The sequence below is a fragment of the Cebidichthys violaceus genome, unplaced genomic scaffold (assembly GCF_023349555.1).
Source record: "Cebidichthys violaceus isolate CVI_PGR_0920_01 unplaced genomic scaffold, fCebVio1.0.p SCAF_45, whole genome shotgun sequence".
Classification (NCBI taxonomy): domain Eukaryota; kingdom Metazoa; phylum Chordata; class Actinopteri; order Perciformes; family Stichaeidae; genus Cebidichthys; species Cebidichthys violaceus.
Genome location: NW_027176650.1, coordinates 2092299 through 2108930, shown reverse-complemented (window position 1 = coordinate 2108930; position 16632 = coordinate 2092299). Strand labels below are relative to the sequence as shown.

At 47.7% G+C, this 16632-nt stretch overlaps 3 protein-coding genes across 3 annotated transcripts; 2 read left to right on the top strand and 1 right to left on the bottom strand.

Moving 5' to 3' along the window:
• Positions 1-184: 184 nt before the first annotated feature.
• Positions 185-1628, top strand: LOC137886659 (dual specificity phosphatase 29-like). The gene is made up of 3 exons (XM_068729211.1): positions 185-312; positions 543-760; positions 1333-1628. Exons 1-3 carry the CDS (start codon positions 185-187, stop codon positions 1566-1568), a joined length of 582 nt encoding a protein of 193 aa, XP_068585312.1. The 3' UTR covers positions 1569-1628.
• A 1283-nt stretch (positions 1629-2911) lies between these two features.
• On the top strand, positions 2912-4223 carry LOC137886629 (dual specificity phosphatase 29-like). Its single transcript, XM_068729161.1, has 4 exons — positions 2912-3039; positions 3142-3361; positions 3442-3665; positions 4009-4223. Exons 2-4 carry the CDS (start codon positions 3180-3182, stop codon positions 4221-4223), a joined length of 621 nt encoding a protein of 206 aa, XP_068585262.1. The 5' UTR covers positions 2912-3039; positions 3142-3179.
• Positions 4224-4889: 666 nt separating this feature from the next.
• On the bottom strand, positions 4890-16626 carry kat6b (K(lysine) acetyltransferase 6B). Its single transcript, XM_068729160.1, is given in 12 exon segments — positions 4890-9075; positions 9189-9492; positions 10229-10498; positions 10923-11082; positions 11404-11635; positions 13338-13431; positions 13991-14152; positions 14320-14412; positions 14414-14462; positions 14603-14715; positions 15100-15221; positions 16456-16626. Coding segments are annotated over 12 exon segments (4572 nt in total). The 5' UTR covers positions 16604-16626; the 3' UTR covers positions 4890-6250.
• Positions 16627-16632: the final 6 nt, after the last annotated feature.

Below are 16632 nucleotides of genomic sequence, written 5' to 3'. Positions count from 1 at the left end.
GGTTCCTTTCCAAATGCCTACAGGCGACACAGAGCCAGCAGGACAGGCAGCAATGACGTCTCTTATTTTCCATCCTCGAGTCTTTTGGGGGGGGGGGGGGGTTATCTAACTGTTGAACCGAGTGTTGAGCTGAATGTAATTTGTTGATAATTATTCAACAACACTGAAGTGAAAGATTGCAGATATGAGTGCAGAGGAGGAGCCAGAGTATCAGACACCGCCCACCAGCGATCTGCTCGGCCTTCTGCTGAAGAACAGACGCCCCACCGGAGCTGTCAACGAGGTTTGGCCCAACCTCTACGTCGGAGATGCGTAAGTGACATTCTCACTTCGGAGCCCCCCCCCTCCCCCCGCTGCAATATGGTGATCTGATTGTGAAACTGTTGCTGCAAACAAGTCCTGTATTTGGCCAACTCACGGGACAAATATAAAAATCTGTACATTTGAGTCACCACTGATGCATTTGCAAAACATACGCTTTGCAGAGCTGGCTCCAGGCGAGAGAGAAAATATCTCCATTCCTTGCATCATGTCGTTTACAGGGCTACCGCTCAGCACATATCCCTGTTAGTGGGTCTGGGCATAACGCATGTGGTGAACGCTGCAGATGGCCCCCAGCGCATCCACACCGGGCCAGGATTCTACAAAGACACCGGCATACGGTATCACGGAGTAGAAGCACCAGACCGTAAAGACTTTGACTTGAGCCCGTTCTTCACTGAGACGGCTGATTTCATTCACGCTGCTCTGGAGCGGAAAGGTACATCAGAAAACAAAAGAAACGCATTTATAAGTTAAGGGCTGGAATAATACTGTGTATCATCTCGCAACATAATTCATACAGAAATGGGACAAGATGCACCATCTAGCTGAAAGCCTGACTGCAATCTGAAAAAATATAAACCAAAAATGATGAATTAGTGATTTAAAACTCAACTGCTGCTCGACAACGTGTGTAAGAAAGATGTTCTTCTCCAAGAAAATCTAAATCAAGTTTGTGTGAAGGTGTTCAAAAAGGGTGTTTGTGACCAACTGAGGTGTTTGGTGACTCCAAACGTTTGATCTTCAAGACATTTTTCTTCACATTTTTGCACCAAAATCTAAAAGACAAATCCCTTTTTTTTATGTATGTTTGCCCTCTGATGCAAATCTGTGATTTTAGGCTATACAAATAATATTAAGAATATTAAACCATGAGCTAACTGTCTTGTTACAACCCTACATTAGAACAATTATCATACAAATACATGTAACTTGTCCTGTTACTTATGAGTTATGCATGCTTCATGTAAGCAAAGCTGACGTTTGAAGTGTTCCTGTCTGTCCGTGCAGGTAAGGTGCTCGTGCACTGTGCACGAGGAATCAGCCGCTCAGCGACTCTGGCTCTGGCCTTCCTCATGATCAGAGAGGGACTCACCCTCGTGGAGGCTGTGGAGGCTGTCCGCAGGCACAGAAACATTCTTCCGAACGTTGGATTTCTGCATCAACTCCGCCTGTTGGACTCTTCTTTGGCCCTGCAGAGGAAAACAACACCGCAACGTCAAGAAGCGGAGAAAATAAAGCACTGAGAAGGAATTTTTCCTCCAATACGGATTTTGCATATTCTTTACATTCCAGCTAAACGTGGCTGCTAGGTTTTGTTAATCAGCGAGCACATTTTCATTCATAGCACATTCATTAAAATGTAAAGTATGCATGATTTAGATATAGAAACACCGGTATGCTCACATACACGGCACAATCAATATCACAGAGGCCATTAAAACAAAAACCCCTGCAGTTCTTGAACAACACAAACACGGTGTTATGCCTATAAATAAACTACGCGCCACTTACATATTCACAATCCCTCAAAACATCGTGTCTGACTTGCTGCAATCCGGCGTCAGTACAGTTAAAACTGCGATGTCTAAAGAGGCTCGAGATACAAGATGATACAAAAAAAAAAAAAAAAATATGCCAGCATGGCTGCGAGTGTGTGTGTGTGTGTGTGTGTGTATACAGATTCAGGTCAGACTTTGAAAAGAGATGAAACGCTGAAGCCATCTTAATAAGAGATGCTCTCCAGAGCACACTGGGAGGAGAGAGAGAGAGAGAGAGAGAGAGAGAGAGAGAGAGAGAGAGAGAGAGAGAGAGAGAGAGAGAGAGAGAGAGGCTGTCAAAATAAAAGGAATTGGATATCACAGGTTTAATGATTTCACTGTCAGAATGAATGATGGAAGAGCATGAAGATATGAGGGAAAAATAAAGGAGCCTGATGGTGTGAAAACTCTGTCTGACATGTTAGCAGCTTCATCCAGCCACTCTGCAATGCAGTCATCATCACACTCTCACTTTGGGGGCTCGCATTTAGATCACTGAATGGACCATGCATATCATATAACTGGGGGGTAGGGGGGGGGGGGGATCAAAGACATGTGCCATCCTGTGAAAAAAAAAAAACCTTGTCTGTCTAACAGTCTGACACATTTCAGTTCTGCCCCCCCCCCCCCCGAGAGGCTCTGGAAAAATGCAGAACATCCTTAACGGGTGTTGTGAGGCTGGAGCGTTCCTCTCCTGCAGCGTCTGAAGATATGCAGAAAAGGCTAAAAAGGGACCGACACAATTTCAAGGAGTCGCTCACACGACTGAGCAAAGGCTCAGAGTGCCCCCCCCCACCACCACGTTCACTCCAGTGAATATGGGTATCCTTTGGCAAAGTGCAAAGTTTGGGTAAGCTCAGCTTCCTGCCAGCAGCGGAGATTAAAGTTGTGTGTGTTTAGAAGTGGATGGCAGAGCGACTGGCTGGGTGGAAGTTTTCCCCACAGGCGAGGGGGAACGTGGCAGCTAAGGTCAGGGGGGCCCCCGCCACCACACCGCATCACGGCCCTAAAAATATCCTCTGCATTTGATTCCCGTCACAGAGCGGTTATACAATCTGTGCCCTCGCTTGAGCCTCGCACAGAATTAAACCTCGCCATGTTCTGCCTTTAAGGACAAGCCGACAGAATGATGAAAGCAGAATTCACAAGCAGGAAAGCGAAGGACTTCAATCTCTCGGTGAGTGGTTCCGGAGATGCATGTGAAAAACAAAAACCCCTGTATTTTTGAAAAGTGAAAAAAAATAAAGCAAGCGTGGTATTTCTTTTTCCCCCCCTTAAGCTAATAAATCATGTGTGAAAGGAAGCCACGGCGAGAAAATGGCTTCTCACAAGTCAAAGACTGGAACCAAGATAAATGTTAGAGAGGCAGCGCAGGCATCCAGTCCAGTGGATGAATATGTCACACCTGGGGGCTATGAGCTGGAGAAAATCCTAAACCGTGGGAGTGTGGCTTACACTCATGTCAACGAGGTCTGGCCCAACGTCTACATCGGGGACGAGTGAGTAAAAAAAAAGTATAAAAATGACCAAAGAATGGAGGATTAAAATAAATATTCATTCTGGCTTCTTCTTCTCGCAGGCAGACCGCGAAGGACAAGTGTAATCTGAAGAGGTTGGGGATCACGCACGTCCTGAACGCAGCGGAGGGGACGTGGAACAACGTGGACACCGGCGCCGCTTACTACGGCGACATGGACGTGGTCTACTACGGCGTGGTGGCAGAAGACGTCACGACCTTCGACCTCAGCCGGTATTTCTTCTCTGCCGCCCGGTTCATTGAAGACACACTGGGCAATCCTGAGAGTAAGACGACGCGCGGTTAAAGGGGTCATTTCAGCGGGGTGATTTAGTGGGATCTAGGTTTTGGTTTTTCTGATCTAGTTTGTGGTTTGGTAGGGACTCTAGATAAACCTAATGTATGTGCACAAGCCCTGAAAAGTTCAGCCAACATCCTTGTTTATTGGCATGAAAAGAAGAGTAGTGACGGCTAAGGATTATCCACAGTTATCCAAATGTTTCTATTCTTTTAAGGAACTCAAACGAAATTGGGAAAACCCAAACTGTCTGCCTATAGACACCACTATAGGTCAAATGTTTGACCCTTCTCTGCACCTGTTCTCTGGTAACGTGATTCATTTGCGGACAGATAAACTGCTGGTGCACTGCGTGATGGGAAGGAGTCGGTCGGCCACGCTCTTCCTGGCCTACCTCATGATCTGTGAGAACATGACGGTGGTCGACGCCGTGGAACACGTGAAGAGACGCAGGAGGATCGTCCCCAACTGGGGCTTCCTGAAGCAGCTGAGAGAGCTGGACATGAGGCTCCTGGAGAAAAGAGAAGAGGGCGCGGAGCACAGCTGAGGGGAGCACTCGGGGGGGGGGGGGGGGGGGGGGGGGGGGGGGGGAGTTGGGGGTCAAGTCGATCCTCAGGTCAACGGAGACAAATTCAAGTCATTGTGAACGAATAAAAGGTTTCTGGACGTTAAAGTAAAGAACAAAACTCTGGCCAAGCCTCAAGTCTAAGTCAAGTAAAAAGTAACTTGAGACAAGTTTAAGTTCAACCTCGAGTCGTTCAGGTCAAGTCGAAGTCAAGTCTCAAGTCATTTGAGACAAGTCCAGGCCAAGTCACAAGTCTTCAGGTCTCTGAATGCCGTCCATGAAAATGACGTTCCTTTAGAAATTGTGTTGATTCATGTTTTGTCATCTGAAGTGAGACTATTTTCTCTTAATGCAAAGGTCTAATGATTAAATACACTATTTGTGAGCGAGCTGCATCTGCCTGTTGTTGTCCCATGTTTAACTTTGTCACTTTTTTGGGGGGTTTTACCAGGTAACGGCGTGAGACACGATTGCTTTTGCTTTAAAGTTTCATGCCGAGTCTCAGAGCAGTCAAGTCCAAGTCAACTTTTTACCTTTTTTTTTTTTATTTTAAAATACTTTTTTTTCCCCTGCAGAGAAAACAAGCCGCCTGGACTACGACAAAATTCTAAATCTTAATATTTTCAAATTAAAAGGAGAACAATCAAGTACATGGTCAATCATAATTTATTCTTATGCTAAAATGTACAGCATTTTAAGTGACTGACAAAAAGGAGAAAAGTCATAAATACAAGAATGTCATTCTGTCCGATTTGTGTGCACATAGCCAGGTATTTCCCTCCTGTTCCTACCAGCGACTCTGTACAGGTACAAAGGCTACAAAAGAGCAATATAAACATGAACACAAGTACAAGTTGCGTTTTACATGCAATCCATTAGCTTAGTTTGGTCTATTCACAGGCTGCTATTCTTCTACACTCCGGTAAAATATAAATCCAACATTTTATAAAGATAGAAAACAAATCTACAGATGGAATGAAAATGTAGCTTTTTAAAGGCATTATGTAAAATATCAACTTTGGACTAAATTTATAGTTTCTTTATTGTTATTTCGTCGTTATAATCATTTAGTTCTTTTTTTTTTTTTTTTTTTTTTTTTTTTAAATCCTGCCACACTTCTGAACCTTTCTGAAATGTTTTAGAATTTTTCCAGGGTACAAACACTGAGATATGCTTTGTTATTTTTGACAGAAATCAGTCTGCTTTATTAAACAGAAAGCTGCCTCAAGGAGATCTGTTACAAAAGACTTCAGAATTATACATACATAGCAATAAAACCTCTCAAACCGAACATAAAACAGGACTAAGTTTACATTTTTTTTACATTATTAGAATTAACAAAATATAGTTTTATCTTTCTCCCCGTGGAGGGAAACCTAATAAAAGGCCAGATATCTTTAAAATGGCTTGCTATTAAGCACAACACTTGTACAGTACTACTCAATGCACTGTCACTAACAGAGACTGAAGCATGCTAGTTGTCACTTTACAAAATAAGTACAATAATTTAAATATACAAAGGCATGAGTATAGTACAAACTAATTGTCAGCACTGTTAGACAGGTACACTGAACAGGTTCAAACGGCCACTGACTCCACTTGTAGCAGGCACATTAAATGGCTTCATTTGAGGCTGCTACACGACTGCAAGACCACTGATGAAATCTCTACCGCTGAGCTCTGAACCCTCTACAGACACGTCAGAGACACTAACACTAATTAAATAGATCTCTCATCGTAATGATGTAAGGCTTCCCGTCTGGAGAAACAAAAATACTTCTTTTTTTTTTTTTTCTTTCTTTTTAAACATTAGCTTCAAATCTACTCATTGATGAATGTTTTTTTTTTTGCATTCTTTCCAAGTGCTGCTGCTGGTTTTTAAGTAATAAAAAACAAAAAACAAAAACAGAGAGAAAAAAAAGAAAGAAAGAAAAGCAAAAAAGGCCAGATCAGTGCATCTTTAAACAGCTAAATGCACGTGAGAGGGACCAGCGGAGTCCTTTGGGGAGTTACCGCCCGATGAACGGCCCCTTCAGGGACTGCTTGGACATGCCTGTGTTCATGTAGCCATGGTGGCCAGCCGGAGTGTACACCATGTTGCCATGTGGCGGCGCCTGCATGGGCTGCTGGGGGTATGGCTGTGTTCCCATCATGCCCATCTGCATAGAGTACTGGGGTGACTGGTTCATGTAGGCGTGATTGCCGTGGTAGCCGCTGTTCATCATGGGCTGGCTCATGCCGTAGCCGTTCATGGCGTTGAGGGAGGACATGTTCATGGAGTTGACGTTGTAGCCCGGCGCCGGCATGATGTTCACGCTCATGCGCGGCATGGCGGCCAGCGTCCTGGACGGCGCCTGCATGGGCACGGCCTGCGGCGGCCGGGCGTACATCTGCCGCTGGTGGTGCGACAGCGGGGCCGACTTGGAGCGCGCCGACACGTGACTCTTGGAGGCCATTTGGGGCTGGATCCGCTGCGAGGGCGGGATGCCCATGTTGCGCTGCAGCATCATGGCCGGCGAGGAGCTGAGATTGGGGGGCGGGGTCATGGTGGCCTGCACCTGTGGGTTGGGGACTCGATGCGGGGGCGTCTGGGACAAGGAGACCAGGCTGGAGTGCTGAGACGACAGCGACGGGGTGTTTGCATAAGATGTGATGGGGTGTGAGGCCGAGTGGTTGAAAGGCAGCGAGTGAGGGTGGTCTATAAACGTGTTGGTGAACTGCTGCAGTTTGGCGAGACTGAGGCCGGACGACTGAGAGTAATGCCCGTTGCCGTACTCCCCCTGATGGTTGATCCTCTCATAGAGGGCAAAATTTGGGTTGCCAGACTCGGGGATGTCCGCCAGCTGCATGGTGGTAGTGAAGTTGGTGGGTATGGCACACTGCGCCATGGGCTGCTGCTGGCCGTGCTGACCGTGTTGATTGTGAAGGCTATGCTGAGCGTGCTGATTGTGCTGGCTGAGCTGGCCGAGCTGATTGTGCTGCAGGTGGTGATTGTGGTGGTGACTATGCTGGTTGTGGGGATTGTGTTGACTGTGCTGGCTCAGCTGATTGTGTGGACCGTGCTGATTGTGTTGGCTGTGCTGATTGTGAGGGCCGTGCCTGCTGTGGGAGCTGTGTTGACTGTGTTGGCTGCGCTGGCTGTGTTGACTGTGCTGGCCGTTGCTGGGAGGCCTCTCCACCACGACGCAGCCCTGCGGCGACTTGACGTTGCAGTGAGGCGGCGAGCTCAGGCTGTTCTGCTGAATCATCCCGCAGCTGCCGGGGTTGACGGCGGCCATTTGCTGGCTCACGGCGCAGCTGCTCTGGGCCAAGCCGCTGGGGGGGATGCTTCCATAGGAGCAGCTATTCTGGGAGGGGCCCGCCCCGCAGATGCTGCCCCCCATGGTGGAGTCGTAGCTGCTGGGGTTCTCGTAGTTCTCCGTGGTGCTCTCGATGCTGCCCAGGTCGCTGAAGCCGCTGTCCACCACCTGCTGCGAGTGATCCGACACCGACGGCACGTCCATCATGGGGCTCGTCTCCATGTTGTGGAGCGAGGGCACGGAGATGGCGCTGTGGTCGGGGCTGATCTGAGTGTAGCCGCTCTCCAGGATGGAGACCGCCGGGCTGTTGACGGAGCGTACCGACTGGCTGGGATGCGACTGAGCGGAGGAAAGGGGACTGCTGTGGTCCGACTGGGGGCAGTCGTCCAGCGAGGTGAGCTGGGGGCTCTGGGCCACGTGGGCGTAGGTCTGCAGGGTCCTGCAGGGCTCCTGGCTCTCCACGCAAAAAACGCTCTCCCTCTCCGTCTCCCGCGTCAGGGACTGAACCGCTTGGGCCGTCTCCGAGTCGATCTCCGCGCAGATGGGCGGGTCCTCCGTCAGCACGGGACTGAGCGCCGGCCGCTCCGCGGGCTGAGGAGTCGGGTGATTCGGACAAGGACTGGACGCGCTCTCCTCCTCCGACTCGGAGTCTGCGGGATTGTCGGAGTCTACAGCTGCTACCGAAGCGACCGCTACTGCTTCAGGCGGTGGTGTTGCTACCGTCGTCTCCGTCGCTGCCTCTTGGATGCTTTCTGTGGCTGTAGCCGGCTCCTCTTCATCGCACGGTACCGTAGACACCTGCTGACTCAACTCGGAGTCGTTGTCTTCTTTTGGATCTAAAAAAGGTGGGGTGCAGTCAGGTGCTTCTTTCGAACTCTGTTCCAGGTCTGCTTCGCCGCTCTCGGGCGCCGCCGTCTTGCTGAGACTGTCATCTTCATCGTCTGCATCCTGATCCTCCATTTGCGTTCTCTGCCCGTCCTCCTCCACCTCCTCCGCGTTGTCGTTCTCCAGCGATTCTACACCCGCTGCGCTGCGCTCCACGTCTTTGGCTGGGGAGTCCTGCCCGGGTTCACTCTCTTGCTGGTCGTCTTCAGGCAGTTCCGGGGAATCGCATCTGTCCTCGGGCATGGGGGACACGGCGGCGGGCGAGGCGGCGGGCGAGCACACCGGAGAAGCCACCGGCGATCCTTCGGGGGAGCTGGACTTCAGAGAGCCGCGGTCAACGGGACTCGGGGGCTCAGAGAGAAGCCTCTCGAGCGTTATATCCGGACTAGCCGAGCCTCTGCCGGCTTTGCCGTCCTCGTCGGCACTGACGATATCCCGGTCCGGCTCCTCTTTCGCTTCCTCGGTGTGAATGTGGTGCTGCTCGGCCTCCATTGGGGTTTCCGGGGGCGTGTAGAGGTTGAGCTTGAAGCCCATCTTTCGTTCGTTCTTGAGCCTCCACTTAGGAGGGCCGCGTTTCACTCCTTTCGGCCAGCCTTTCTTCCGCTTCACTGGACGGGGTCTGCTGGGTCTCTTAGAGATGACGTCAGCCCCTACGGAAAAGAAACACACTTTTAAATCTTCTGCCGGAGAACGCGGAACAATCTACTACAAACATTTTGAATGAGAGATAACGTGGTACATTGTAGTTTTACGACGCAAATACCTTCATTCCAGTGTTCAAGATTGTCTTTCCGTGCATTTTTCTCCAGCCTCGGACGACCTCTCCGCCGCTTCATTGGTGTAATTGGCGCCTTCTCCTCTTGTTGTTCCTCCTCCTCCTCCTCCTCGTCTTCTTCGCCCATCTCGCCCACTCTGCAGGTGCGCTCCAGCAGGGGCATGGGGCGCTCGTCCTCCGAGTTGTCAAACGGCTCGTTCAGCACCTCGGTCGTCTCGGAGATGGTCTCCGTTGTTACGCTGCTGTTTATTCTCTTTCTCTTCCGCCCTCTCTTCTTCAGCACAGTGGTTCTCTGGAAAAACAAAAAGGAAAAGAGGAGCCGATGAAAACGGAATAGAAGGCTGAAGACAAGGGCGCCGGGTGGATGACCTCCGTCAAAGTGTAAAGCAGAAATTCATTCAGGCGTTTTTGTGCTAAAATGTAAAATGTTGAAACCGCACCGCGAGACTGTGGAAAACCACAAATGAGACGGGCAGAGTAAGCAGAAACCACACTCTATATTCTACATTCTCCAGTTGTATCTCACAGCAACTCAAAACGCTTTCATATCCAAAAATCCTTCACAAGAAGAATGTCAAAACGTGTCGTTTCACACTGTTGCTGTTGAAAAGGTTCCCCCTGACGTGACGTAGCTGCCTGTAATATTATCTCCAGCACAAGGGGGCAGTGCCATATAGAAAAGACAGACGTAAGAAGCACAGAGGAGGGCAGTAAATTAACCATGACCACTGACAATAGTACAAGGTTTTAGCCTGCGCAGTCTCGACACCGGCAGTGAAAACACAATCTATTATCTACAGCTGCAGGCACACAGGGAGGCTCCAGATGACAGGAGGAAGCCACTGAACCCTCCACCCAACCCATGAATATTTATCAAACCTTTCCCGTCTCACCAGAGTACACAACCTCTAATGAAGGAGCGAATATCCACCGATACACACATTCAATCCCACTTTGTCCTGGAATAAAAACTCCAGATAATCAATGAGATGAGGCGCGATTCACATCAACAAAACAATAAAAGTCACCTTTCTCTTGGCCGCGAGCATCGCATGGGCTTTCGTCAGGATGGGCGGCGAGCCGTCGGAGCCGTCGGAGCCGTCGGAGTCGTCGTCGTCGCTCACGTCCTCCAGCTGCTGGACGCGCCTGGTCCAGGACAGCGCGGGGCGGCGTTCGTAGGTCCTGTAGGGAACCTTGCAGTGGACCTTGGTGAGAGGTTGCCTGCTGCCGTGAGTCATCGCGAAGCCCTCCCTCTCCTCCTTCTCCCAGCAACCGGCCTGCTCCTTCAGCCGCTCCGCCTGGTAATTAAACAGACAAGACGCATTATTTCTGGGGAGAGGCGCGCGGCGTCCCCGACATCTGAGCAACGAGGCTAATGGGAAAACAAGAGATCGGAATTAACGTCATTGACAAAATGAATCACCGCAGGTTTTCCCTCCTGATAATAAGAGCGGCGTCCCGATTGGATACGTGCCCCGGTCACGGAGGAAACATTTCCGTTAAGCAACCGTGGAAAGATTGCATTTCATGGAATATTCAGCACTATCAATTATGTAGTAACTGATTTAGGGCAATTTTGCACAACATTAGATGCCTGCTGACAGCGATAATGCGTTCCCCATTAACGGCCTCTATTTGAACTCTCCAGCTAATCAAACAAACACATCGCAGGCAAGTGCAAAACAAATAGCGAGTGTCTCCCGATTGAGCGAGCAGACTCACATCCATCTCCGCCTCCCTCTCCTCCTCGGACAGCACGGCGTTGAGAGCGGTGGACGGCGTCCAGCGCAGGCCGTCGGGCTCCACCTCGTTGCAACGCGGGTTAGCCCTCAGGCCCTCCGCGTGCCTCTGAATCAATCGCTCCCGTCTGATCAACACGATCCTAGGTCACGACGAGAAAGAAAATCCAATGAGTTCACGTCAACAACAACAACAACAACAACAACAGCGTGAAGCAGTAGCTAGGAGGAGGGGTGGTGGACAGGAGGTGAAGCGTGAAGCGACAGAGACGAGCTCTTTGGGACGCCAGGTGCTCCGTGTCCTTGGGGGTGCTTAACCTGACTTACTTCTGTCAATATTCAGCCGCATTAATGGATGCGCTGTTAAAAATACCCGCTGGCCTGGATAAGTCACAGACAAGCACACAGAAGCGGCGGCGGCGGCTGAAGGAGACCGCGGCTTTCGGGGGGGGGGGGGGACTGACCTGCCATCCTGTCTGTCAATCATGCCGAGCTGCTGGAGAGTAGCGGCGATGTCGTGCGGACACATCCCAGTGGCCCTGCTTATTCCTTTAACACTGATGTGTTTATCCGGGTGCTTATAAAGGTACTCCAGTATGACACTTTTCCAATATGCCAGGTAGGATAAGCGACCCAGATCTGACAGCGGCTTCTCCGGGGAGCCGGCTTGTCCTTCTTGCCTGGTGAGAAGGTAACCTAAAAAAAAAAAGAAAAAAAGACAAGATTCAAAAAAACAAAAAACAAAATGCTTTTAGTCGAGCTATAGGCTGCTGCTGCCGCTGCTGTCGCCTCCCTTATGGATTACATATTCACGTAAAGGATGTGACACCGAACCCCTGGTTGGGATTTCACCTTCAAATAGCATAAAAAGGGACGCGAGGCAAATCGGTTTTGCTCTCCTTCAACCTCTGTCAGACGCTATGATACATGCTGGCAAGGGCAACAAAGGAGGTTTAAAGAGGGGAGTTAAGAGGAAACAAAGCGACAGAGCGAGACAGAGAAGCAGCTGGATGTCATTGCTCACAAGAGACTGCACTTAGGAGAGATAATGAACAAGAAGGGGGAAGAAAAAAACTAAAAAAAACTAATATGTATCTGTGTGTAATTAGTTTTATAGCGGCCCTGTCAAGGGTCATCCATTATGAGCGGCATGAAATTAATTAATGCCTTTTAATGTGCAGCCACTACCGAGAACCAAACAAGCAAATCTAATCACCAAACAGTGAGCACATAATACTGCAGTAATCATGACAATATTCATTACTAAAAGCTAAGAAGAGGAGCCCGTGATAACACTTAAAAATGAATATTCAAATTAATTAATCGAAAGAAAAAAAAAAAAAAAAGTCACTTTACAAATATATTAACATTAATAAAGCAAAACAAAAAGAGCTGCTCTTTGAAAAGGGAACGTTTTCCACACCAGGCGCCCCACTAATGCGCCGCTCTCAGAAGCTACCTGAGACAAAGTGTTCCTCTAATACGATCCAATAGAACAGAAACATCTTAATCTAAACAACTTCCAGCTCCAAAGCTGCGTTTTCCAATAAAAGCCTTCGAAAGAGCTCAGAACTCAGCTGCGTTCAATCTCCCTTAATCCCCGTCTTTGTTATCAGCACACTCTCAATATCACCGGATCCTCTCGCATCTCTTGTGTCTCAATGGCTCCCGAAAGTGAACAGGAAATCAAATGCTCCATTACCGGCCTAACACCCCCCCCCCCCCCCCCGCTCCTCTTCATCACACATACAAAGTCGGCAAAGAGACAACTCTTCAAAAACAATAAAACATTAAAAAAAAAAAAATACGCCTGCCTAAACACAGAAATCCACTCAAGGCAGCGTGTGTTTTTTTTCCAGAAGTGGACCGCGAGGCGTTAAATATTGTATGCGCTGCGTTTACTGGGATGAAACATAAAAAAAAAAAAAAAAGCAGTATCTACACCTCATCGCGAGTCAAGGAGAGAGAGAGAGAGAGAGAGAGAGAGAGAGAGAGAGAGAGAGAGAGAGAGAGAGAGAGAGAGAGAGAGAGAGAGAGAGAGAGAGAGAGGAGAGAGAGAGAGAGAGAGAGAGAGAGAGAGAGAGAGAGAGAGAGAGGAGAGAGAGAGAGAGAGAGAGAGAGAGAGAGAGAGAGAGAGAATCGGGGGCATTTTCTACAGGAAAAAAAGAAAACCTCTCCAGGCTAAGGAATAGTATCGGTGTAATGTATGCAGCCCGGATGTTGTATTTCTCACTCCTAATCTTCTGTGATTGCCTAAGCACTGTTCATGAATGCTCTTGATTAGGCTACTTCAAAAGCCGTAACCAAATAACAGCACCTTGCCACCAGCTACAAATTCACCCCTTAATCTGAAATTGTTTAAGAAAAAAAAAAGAAAAAGCATTAAAAAGGAACTTACTGAAATCAATAAGGAACCTTCCAAATCCTTGCCTTTGGTACTGAGGCATGATCATTATGCAGGAGACATTGTACTTCTGCTGGCAGAGCTTTTCCTGAGGGAAGGAGAAACAGATCAAGTATGTCAGAGCTCTGCTGAAGCCGGCAATTTACTGCACCTGCCATTGTCCTTGTCTAAAGCTGTGCACGAGCGCACACGTACACACACACACACACACACACACACACACACACACACACACACACGGCGATGAGCTATTTTAAAAAGCATCACACTGTTCTGAATTGTAGCTACAACAAATGATGGTGTTGTTGTTGTTGGTTAATCTGTTCATTATTCTTAGATTGTTTGATTCATTGTTTCATTAATAAAATGTCACATAATAGCAGAAAAGCAGTTCAAAATGTCGTCTTTCCGATTGCTTTTAAATGTCTTCGTTTGTACATCGTTGTAATCTAACAACGATGTACAAACACCTCGTACTTTAGAAGCTGGAACCGAATGTTTTGGCTCATCAAATAACCGATTAATCACTTAACCGCTACGGTGAGTAAACAATCAATCCACGCTACAAAAAAATTGGACACGTTTCGGTGTATCGGTATGTGCGGCGTTCCCTTCAGTTACCATATAATCACTGGTGTGATTCTTACCTTGGAGAAGTAGCCCACGAGATGACAGCCTTTCTCATCGTTCTTTGTGAGTATGTAGAAGAGGAAAGGCTCCACATCATAATACAAGGTCTTGTGATCCAGGAAAAGCTTGGCTAACAGGCAGAGGTTTTGGCAGAATAGTTTGCTGACATTTCCATCAACCTAAACACGGAATAAAAAAAAAAAAAAAAAAAGGACCACTGTTCAAACAGTTCCCTTTTTTCTCCCTCCTCCTCCTCCTCCTCCTCCTCCTCCTCTTCCCAGAACCCATTCAGTGAAATCTCATGCAGCATACAGTTATTGCTTTATTGCTGTAAAGGGGAGCTGACCTCAAATACGGAAAGGTCCTCCTTTCTGTAGATTTCATTGGCTGGCGGGTGGAACCAGCCACACTTCTTTGTGTGTCTCTGGAGAATGTTTTTTGCTCCTCATGTACTTCAGACAGAACTCGCACAGATAAAGCTTTTGTAATCTGACAAAGACAAAAGAAAGAGACGCGGTTTGTACTTCAGCATTAGAGCTTTTTAAAAAAAATAAATAAAAAAAAAGGACACTCGGTAACAAAAGAAAGCGGCATTATGTGTTGAGTAAAAAAAAAAAAGCAGCATTAACCTTGAATATTCAGGAGGGTAAGGCGACGAGTACCAGGTTTGAATCTCATACTTCCCAAATTCAATGAGGGCCGGGCACCGCATGGAGTCCGTGTTCATCAGGGATCCGGTTCTCTGTAGGAAGAGTGAACAAAAAGCAAAACGGATAAACGCGGTGACCCAGATAATCCAATTTTACAGCGTCTCTGACAACCAGTCCTTTAAAAAAAAAAAAAAAAAAAAAAAAAAAAAAAAAATCGCTATTCTGACAAAATACTCAAAATCAAGATTGTGGATGAATTTGATCCGATTAAATCTGACCAAAAATCTGCCACTAGTAGGATGATAAATGTTAATACATGTTAAAATCATGACCCTGTTAGTCAAGACAATCCACACACACACACACACACACACACACACACACACACACACACACACACACACACCGTAGGAGTAATCTCACGGAGGAACTACTTTCTCTCTACCGAACTACACCACGCCGAGACTCGTGCTCACCTGCGCGGCGATTTCCTGAACGTGAGCGAACGTCTCGATGTCCTCCTCCGTCACGTGGTCTCTGGACATGGCGGCGAAGTCGGCGTGGGCCTCCTGCTTCACGCGCAGCTCCCCGTTGTGGCCTGTTACAGGTACAACAACACAACGTCAACGCATCAGATCACCCCCACAACAAACAACAACAACAACAACAACAACACCGGGCTGTTTGAAGCAGCCAGGGCTGAATAATCTTAAAAAAAAAAAAAAGCATTCTATGCAAATGTGCATATACTGTGAGTGCTGCTGCTGCTGCTGCTGCTGAGCCTGTTTTGAGGCCGTGTCTCTGAGGGATTTCATAATGTATCATCTTTGCATGTTTATATGAAAATCCCTAATGTAATGAAGTGAAACTAAATCACTCTAATTGCGTAACCGCTTTCATGTGCTTAGTCATCCACCAAGACAGTTTCCCATGAATGAAGAAGCAGATGCGGCGACGGGGAGCAAGTGTCGACATGAAAAGCAACCGACGTTGGAAAAGCAGGCAGTAATTTTCATGAAAAGACATCAACACCATGACATAACCAGCGAAAAACAAAAGAGCCATTATAAGTGGACGTGATGTGTCATTAACATATTTATAGAGATGCGGCGTGTTTGTGCAGTGTATTGTTTAGAACCGCTTGAGAGACATATATCCGTTCGTTTCTCCTACGTGTTATTATTTTAAAAACTGTGACTTCACTCCTGAAGACGGTGAAATGTGAGGGTTACTGCACTCCTGGCTATAATCATCATGTCAGCTCTGAGTCAACTTTTGGGTTGTGTGTGTGTGTGTGTGTGTGTGTGTGTGTGTGTGTGTGTGTGTGTGTGTGTGTTTGTCTAATGACCGCTGGGAAGTGAGGTTGAGTGGAGACAGTGATTTTCAAGAGCGAAGGTGGGATGATGAAGACCGCTGATGTGACTACAGCCGCTGCTAGGTGGTGATCACAATGGGCGCACTGCTGCAGCGGGTCAAGGACAGAGCAAAGGAGCAGCATGAGGGAGTTAGTGGGCCATGCACTATGACAAAAAAAAAGCCAACGGGCGAGAGGATGGAAGCCACGTCAACGCCGCAGCCAAGTTATAAAAAAATAAATAAAAAAAACGAACGAAACTGGGTTAAGAAAACTAAAAGGAATTCAAATTAGGCAGAAGATTAGTAGTCTGTTAGGATGTTGAGGGTGTCTTCTCAAAGAAAAGATTAGCTCTAGTCTGGGAAAATATAAAATAACTGCGAGTGTCAAGCTTTACAAAAAAAAAAAAAAATGAAGAAGAAGCTTAAAAAAAGGTGTGGAGACGCAGGTCTTGGCTGGAGTTTCAAGCCTTGCTTACCATGATTATTCTCAGGCTTAATTCTTCCGTCTGTCAAGTCTGCCTTTCCTGGTGAGGGGGCTCCCTTCTGAGGGCTCACTTTATACCTCAGCCTGCCTAGCGTCCTGTGCTTTTTAAGGAAGGGATTACGTTTGAAATGACTGACCATCTTAACGGGTGTCCTCTGGGTCGGCCCGG